This window comes from Abrus precatorius, unplaced genomic scaffold (assembly GCF_003935025.1).
Source record: "Abrus precatorius isolate BTA unplaced genomic scaffold, Abrus_2018 Scaffold7, whole genome shotgun sequence".
Classification (NCBI taxonomy): domain Eukaryota; kingdom Viridiplantae; phylum Streptophyta; class Magnoliopsida; order Fabales; family Fabaceae; genus Abrus; species Abrus precatorius.
The window spans coordinates 24,451,241-24,459,622 of NW_020874417.1; the positions used below are offsets into that span (position 1 = coordinate 24,451,241).

Genomic DNA, 8,382 nt, shown 5'->3' on the forward strand with positions numbered 1-8,382 from the left:
AAATTATGTAAAATGAGGAAGGAGGAGTCACAGTTTTAAGGATTTCACACGTTACAAACAAAAAAATCTGTCTGTAAATAGTTTAATGAAACGTCTTTAAATTCGTCAAGTCCAGTTACAGAAGGAAAAATTTGTCTGTAAATCGCCAGATAAAAAGTCAGTCAAAAAGGGCAATATTTACAGACAAATTTTTCTGTCTGTAACTCCCGCTCCAAATTTTCCTCCCATTTTCAAATTACAGACGAAAAAATCTATCTATAATTCTTGTCTCTATTATTTTGCGCCAAATGGCGGGTAAGCTACAGACAGCTATTACAGACAGATTTTTATCTGTTTGTATTACAGACGACCATTACAGATGGATAAAAATTTGTCTATATTACAGACGGATTTATAGACATATTTTTCAAAAAAAATTTAAAAAAAATTCACAAATCTGTCTGTAAAGCATTACATACGGATAATGGCCATCTATAAAGGGCACTTTTCTGGTAGTGTATACTATTAATTATTGCAGTTTAGCTAAAAGTTGTTATCCGTGTATTATAGAAATATTTTAGATAAAAATTAGATAATTTTAGTCCTTGGTCGTGCTATATAAATCTGAGTTTGAATTTAAAATTTAAAATTTAAACTTATATAAAGATTTAGATATGAAGATTTGGAGTGGTTTTCAGTTGAGATTCTAAAGTTAAGATTCTTATTATAGATAAAACCGATTTGAAAATATAGAGCTCAACCTATCAGAAATTCAAGGCACAGTCTATATAAAAAGGTCTTATGCTTCACATTTGAGACACTTTTTTCACTTCATTAGACACACTGTCTTCTCTTTCTTAGTTCTGACTCACTCCACTGTTGAGAGTTATTTGAGATTATTGGCAAAGACAATGAACTCCTTCAAAGTCGGAGCGAGTGATTGAGCACCTCTTGAAGAACGAGAACTCTTTTCATCTTTTTTCCTTTTGGCTTTCTCTTGTTTGAATTTTTCTTTGTGTTTTATGGATTGATTTATTATGTTTTTCGTTGTATATTTTATTATGAGTAACTAAATTCATAGCTAGGGCAATGAGAGATTCTATTACATACTTTGTATGATTTTTACTTTTAATATCAGTATTGGTTTTCCTTTATTATTTGGATTTTCTCCTACTAAATCATATTGTACATGTTAAGAATTGATCACCCTTAGCATTTCATAATTAGTTACATCATAAGTGATCGTACTACGTGTAATTAATGGAACTATAAGATAAAACGAGATAAGGAGTTAAGTTAATCACATTTAATTCCTCTCTTTCAATCATTATTAGATTCACAAACTCATAGAGTCTTTATACTTTCTCAACCATTTGTCTTGCATGATCATTGAGAGTAATTGCTCAGGAAAAATAATATTAACATTGCATGATCATTTGATATTAATAGAACCAGTATGAGTGGTTGACAATTATTCGGATACTAATACAATTAAAATAATCAAAACATAAAGAAGTGTAATAGGTGAAACTAGAAGTCCTACGCTCATCTCATTCGATTTCTCTCATACGTTGCATTATTGCCCTCTTTAATTAATTGTTAACATTAAATCTTATTTTTAATCCATCACACTCCCTTTGCGTTTAAACAATCGAATCAAAATATATTTTGTACTTAAAAATAATCTTTGTGGGACAATAACTTAAGAATTCTTTTTAAAAACCCTTTATTACTTTTTTACAGGTATATTTGTCCACTAACAAGAATCAATATGTATTTTTGCATTAACTTTTTGAATAAATATTAGACAAACAATTTCTTTTCTTAGTCATATTTCCTTGATGGTAGGTAAGACTTTCTCAACAAAAAAAATCTTTTTATAATTTCTTTTCCAATCGATTATATTAGTTTCATCTCAAGTGTACTTATAATTCTATTAACACTACTCCTTTTAGCTTTCTCTCGAGTAATGGAAGGAAATACATCAAATTATTTTTTTCTCAAATGTTACATTTCCTTGCGCATTAAATCTTGGACGAGCTTGTGCAACCAAAAACATGATTTTTAAAATGAAATTTTTACTTTTGCAAGAGTGTGTGGATCTTCTTCATCCTGAAGTAAATAAAAAATTTTAGACATTTTTGTCATTTGAAATCACTTTTCATCAATGTGGATGATGTTATACATCTCCACAAAAGTTGGATCATGTGGCAACTATCAAGAATTGATATGCAAAATTCTAGTATAACCCTATAAAAAATCACTATTAATTTTTGCATCATTTTTTTTCCTGGGTCAAACAAGGTTTTATAGCACTTGTGTCTTTGTATTTCTCTTGACTTTATACTTCTATGTATTGTTCCTATACTTGTTCCTAATGCATGATCAAGAGACGTAATAGTTATCCTTTTATGCAAAAGAATCTCATGAACTTAGTTAAAGTCAACTTGAATTCTCTTGTGGTCACAATTTACCCTTTTATGAGAAACATCGCATAACCTCCTTTATTTTGAGCAAGTTTCCAAATGCATTAAATAGTGTATATATAAACTTCAAACTGTGATGCCAATAATTTAGCCACCCATTTTTTCAATTTTCCATTTTCCATCAATACTTTTCTCTAATAAATCCTAATACATGGTCCTTCTTTTGACATTAAACAAAAATAGTCTTTCATACTTTTGCTGATTCCAAATTTATTAAATCATCATCATTATTTTCATCTATAGGTAAGACAAATATTAAAAATTAATTATTGAAAAGAATATAAATAAATAAATAAATAAAATACATAACAAATAATGGAATGGTAAGAAACATGATACCAAAATCCATTTTGACATCTTCATAAGCATTATCCTCTACATCATACTCTTCGTATGGTTTTTATCATACGTAGTTAAGAAAAATATTTTTGTGAACTAGATACTATTATAGATTAAATATTAAAAAGATATACAAAAATACATGACAAAAATAAAATACTTAAAAATGATACCCAAATCTAACTCGATATTTTCATGTGCATTATTTTGAGCATCTTCCTCTTCATATGGTTGACCTTCTATAATTAAAAAAACCATTACAGTGAATTAGATAATGTTATAGATTAAAATTTTGAAATAATATAAATAAATATAAAAATACAATAACTTATAATATGTTCACATTACTAATCGTAGAGAGTTTTATAAATAGCATATAAATTAGTTATTTTACGTAGAAAATCTATTTTCACATTACTATTCTCATGTTTGAAAATTCTCTATAGTAATACAGTGACAATTTACCTATTAAACAATATTAAAAAATTAGTTCAAGTTACAATCTATTAATTAAAATATACCTATTGAAGAAAGATCGTAACTATTATCATATTCCACACTCTAAATATAAAATAAATAAATTATAATAAAAAGCTATCTCGTATTATATATCAATATGCCGAGAGAATTTTCATTTAAGTGTATATCAAAATCATCAAATGGTTGAATGTATAAATCATTGATTTTGAATATGATAATATAAGATGAGTTTCATTGGTTTTGAAGTTGAGAGTCTTCCTTATCAATTTCATTGATTTTGAAGTTGAGAGAGCCAATTCAAACTTTACTCTACAAGAATAAATTTAGTCCATACAATAATTAGCTTAAAGTTAAAATTTCAAGTAGTTGAATATTTTAGCAAGAGTACTAGTGTTTAATTAGAGATAAAAGAATTATTTTTAAAATGGAGGTAGTAATTTATAATTTTTCAGTTGTTTCAGCTTTGAGTCTTTGAACTAACAGCGAATCGATGTTGACAGTTTTTAAATCTCAATTTTATAATTTTTTTAAAAAATACTACATTTTAGTATATATTATTTTTAAAATCCATATTTAAAATAATTAACCACATCTCCATTTTCTTCACCTCTAACTACATCCGCCCAGGAAAAGTCTTGGATAAAATTGAAGAAGCAATAGAGAAGACAAAGCCATATCTAGATGGAACCAAAACTCTATTCCAAGACTAGGTGTATAATTAAGAGAGAGAGAGAGAGAGAGAAGTTTTTTAAAAAACTAAATGCGCCCCCAAGCCCCTCACTGTTACTAGCATTGGTACAAGTTGCAGCCAATTCCGGTCAAATGGGTCAAAACTCAAAAAAGTAGAGGAAATACTGGCAGGTACGAAGGGCCGAGATTGAGCCAATGTAACAACCACAAGAAGAAATTATGAGTGATGACATATCTCTTTCCACAACTCATTGCAAGCTGGTTAAAACTTGCAACTTTAACCGCTTGCATCACCCATTTCTCATATCCCTCACCTCCTACCTCTCAGCCCAAAGTTTGTTCTTTTCTGTTCTCTTAATTTCTTTTTCTTAATCATGCTTAACCTTAACCATGTTTAATCTCACCATTATTGTAAGTTCTCATTCAATTTCTTTTCTTTTCACCATTCTTATATGGCAATATATGTTTATGATTAAATACTTTATGGGTAGGTGGAAATCTTAATGGAGGAAGATGAAAAGAAACAACCAAACGAAGGAGGGGAAAAAAGTGCATGGTGATGCTGAGATCATAGAAATAAACAGACTCTTAAAAATGCAAACTCGCAGAAAGGGAAAGTAAATCCTTGAAGGTGGGGGAAATATTCTTATTGTTGGTGTTCTTAGATCCAAACTATACATGTAATAGTAGGGCCAACATATCCATCAATAAATTGAAATATCTTAACTTCTTAACCAGAGTATAGAGCTAAGGGCATTCCTCTAAGAGAAGAAGGGGTCTGTGATGAAGCTGTACTATAGCACTGTATCCTTTGTACCATGTGAAGATTCCCATCCTTAAATAATTGGTCCCATTCTCTGCATGTTTTCACGTGTCCTGCCATCCGGATGCCGTTAATTACACCATCATGAGCATCAGCTACTGCATAGGATTCGAATGGCCCAGTGACAACCAAAACTATTTATTTCTTTTTTATTTATTTTTCAAGTATCATTTTCCATCCCAGTCCCCTCCCAACTACACTCATCTCCCAAGCGCGTCCTCTTCAATCCCCAATCATACATGCCATAATACAACCCCCTCTCTCCTCTCTCTTCCTCCCCTCTTATTCAAGGAATTCCTTTCACTTCCTCATTAACCACAAACTACTAACACCATGACACATACCATACTTTTATTCTTTAGATTCACTTATATCCTTTAATTTAGGATATATATACTGGCGCCAATTACTCTTGCTTAAAGCATGTGATTTGTGAGGTTGAGACTCATCCTAGCTACCTAAAATTTTCTCACAGGAAGGAATTGCAATGCATGATAAAGATGACTTTGTATTTTGCTTGAAAATAGAAAAAAGGCTAAAGTGCATTGAATATGCCTTTTATTTATAACGTGGTTTGATTGACTTGTTCAAGGAAACCACATTTTTATTATTATATAGAATATTATCTGTTTGGGGTGGTGAGTTCACTTTCTTCTAAAAGGGTGTGGTGGTGGGCTATCTTTTCCCTTCCATGCAAGGACAAATTCTTTGATAAATGTGAGAAAGAGAGAGAGAGAGAGAGACAGAAAACACACACAGAGAGAGAAAGAGAGAGAGAGGGTTGGTGTTTTGTAAAGTTGCTTGTAGCATATTTTGCCGATTTACAGTGAGCACAGGAAGGAGGAGGTAAAGAAGAGAGAGCTCTTAACACAAAACACAAACATGTTCGATGGAGTACCAGACCAGTTCCACCAATTCATAACTCCAAGAACCTCACTACCTCTTCACTTACCCTTCCCTCTCCATGCTTCAGGCACCCCCAATACCACCTTCCCTACAAATTTTGATCCTTATAACCCTCCTCATCAATTGCCACTCCAACCCAACCTCTTGCACCCGTTACACCACCACACTTCTTCTACCCACAAAGATGAAGAGAAGGAAGAAAACACCACCGTGTCAATGAACTTCGAAATCCAAAGAGATCCAAGGCAACAATTGCCCGAGCTGATTGATCCATGGAACAACGATGAAGTGCATGCGCTGTTGAGGATCAGATCTAGCATGGAAAGTTGGTTCCCCGAGCTCACTTGGGAACATGTCTCAAGGTATATAATTAACTTAATCATATTGTCCCAATTCAATCTTCTTTTGTGCTAGTGGATCACCTTGGTTAATTTGAACGATCACCCAAAAATTAATGGCAATAAAATGGTTAATAGAAAATTAATTATGAGTTGCACTTTGTGTTTGATCAGTGGTTGCACAGTATATATGCTCACCTAAAACCTTCATGTGGTAGACAAACGCACACGTGCACCTACACTTAAGCTCATACACTGACACCTTTGCACATAAACACACAACCCAAGAGGAACAGGGCTGAGAGGGCCGGCGAGGGAAGGGACGAAAATTGAAGGACGCAACCCATTTTGTCTATTATTACGTGTTGAAGAAACAGGTGCGAATAAATGCTTCATTCTATGGTTGGTTTTTGGATTTATGTATTTATGGTGGGCGCAGGAAACTCGCAGAGCTTGGATACAATAAGAGGAGTGCAGAGAAGTGCAAGGAGAAGTTTGAAGAAGAAAGCAGATATTTCAACAACATTAACTTCGCCAAGAATAACAATTATCGCTTCCTTAGCGAGCTTGAACAGCTTTATCATCAAGGTGAAGGTGGTGATCATCATCAGGGTGGCACCCAAGATAAGACCCATCAGCTGCAAAAACAAGACAAGATGGGCCATCATGCATTAGAACAAGAGGCTCCAAGAAACGTTGAATCAACGCTGGCCAAACAAAGCGAAGAGGTGGTAGTGGATAAGACAAAGGAACGCAAGAGAAAGAGACCCGATAGATTTGAGATGTTCAAGGGTTTTTGCGAGAGCATTGTGCACAAGATGATGGCTCAGCAGGAGGAGATGCACAACAAGCTCCTCCAAGACATGATGAGAAGAGATGAAGAGAAGTTTACAAAAGAGGAAGCTTGGAAGAAGCAAGAGATGGATAAGATGAACAAGGAGCTTGAGATGATGGCACGTGAGCAAGCTATTGCTGGTGATAGACAAGCCAATATAATTGAAATCTTGAAGAAATTCTCAGCAAGTTCCCCTGCAAGCCAGAGCCTTAAGGTAACCAATGGTTCAAATCCAGTTACTCAAAACCCTAATCCTTCTTCTACTATGATTCTAAATCATCTAAACACTGATACCTCTCCCTCACAAAACAATCCAGCTTTACCCACAACAGAAAACCCTAGCTCAAGTCTTGCACATGACACATTGCAAGTTATATCTTCTTCTAACACTTCAGCTCAAGCTCCCCAGAACCCTAGCTCTTCTTCTCTAAATAGCCAGAACAATAATCCACTAGAGAAAAATTCAGTTTTGAATAGAGCCTCCTCAAACTTTGTATCCACCAATGAGAAAGACGATGTGGGGAGAAGGTGGCCAAAAGATGAAGTGTTGGCACTGATAAATCTCAGGTGCAATAGTGTAAACAACAACAACAATGAAGACAAAGAAGGGAACAAGGCTCCACTGTGGGAGAGAATCTCACAAGGGATGTCGGAGTTGGGGTACAAGAGAAGTGCAAAGAGATGCAAAGAGAAGTGGGAGAACATAAACAAGTACTTCAGGAAAACTAAGGATGCTAATAAGAAGAGGTCTCTTGATTCCAGGACTTGTCCCTACTTTCATCAATTGAGCAATCTGTATAATCAAGGGAAACTTGTTCTACAATCTGAAAGGTCCGAAAGCCACTTGACTCCACAGGGGAATTCCGACCAAGTGCCACAAGATCAAACCCAAATAGCTGAGTCTTCTTCTCAAGTGGGGTCTGCAGCTGCTGGTTTCAGTGTGCAGCAGGTTGATCATGGAGGTGAGAAAGCTTTGATGCAAGTACCTTCTTTGGATTTTGATCAGTTTTAATTCATTGATTTGTCCATTTTCTGTGACATAATAAGTACCACTTCTTTTGTAGCTTCTATATTTTTGTTTTCTTTTTTCTTTTGGTTGATGGTGGTTTTATTTTATATAGCATATAAATTGAATGTATATTTGAAAAACTTAGAATTTGGCGAGCACCGACAGCTAGCTTGATGAATGAGAACAATAGTTCTATTCGGGTGTAAGCGTAATTTTTATACTCCATTTGGTGTTTTTCTGTTTTTTAAGGGAGGGGGAATCCATTGACCTTTCATATATGTTTTAATAGGCAAGACATTGACCCTGTGAAGAAAATGAAGGAATAGAAGGCCAAACATTCTGTAGGACATTCTTCACTATACTAGCTAGGGACTGGAGCTAATAAAAGGTTAAAGGGATCAACAATGGTATTTATAAATTTATTTTTTAATTTTTTATCTTCTTAATTCTATTTTTATTACATGATATTATGACTTATTACATTTTTTTGGTTTTTT

General features: G+C 33.6%; 1 protein-coding gene across 2 annotated transcripts; it reads left to right on the forward strand.

The window, feature by feature from the left end:
• Positions 1-5,546: 5,546 nt before the first annotated feature.
• On the forward strand, positions 5,547-8,382 carry LOC113872688 (trihelix transcription factor GTL2-like). 2 transcript variants are annotated; one of them, XM_027510424.1, is made up of 4 exons: positions 5,547-6,065; positions 6,481-7,838; positions 8,042-8,087; positions 8,175-8,286. In XM_027510424.1, the coding sequence occupies exons 1-4, from the start codon at positions 5,680-5,682 to the stop codon at positions 8,209-8,211; spliced, it is 1,827 nt and encodes a 608-aa protein (XP_027366225.1). In that variant the 5' UTR covers positions 5,547-5,679; the 3' UTR covers positions 8,212-8,286. The 2 variants fall into 2 exon arrangements, with proteins under 2 accessions (XP_027366225.1, XP_027366226.1); XM_027510425.1 differs by lacking the exon at positions 8,042-8,087 and having other exon boundaries at positions 8,175-8,382.

Coding starts and splice junctions, on each gene's coding strand:
- LOC113872688 (XM_027510424.1), top strand. CDS start 5,680: ATGTTCGATGGAGTACCAGACCAGTTCCACCAATTCATAACTCCAAGA. Junction 7,839..8,041: donor GCAGCAGGTTGATCATGGAG/GTGAGAAAGCTT, acceptor GAATTTGGCGAG/CACCGACAGCTAGCTTGATG. Junction 8,088..8,174: donor AACAATAGTTCTATTCGGGT/GTAAGCGTAATT, acceptor ATGTTTTAATAG/GCAAGACATTGACCCTGTGA.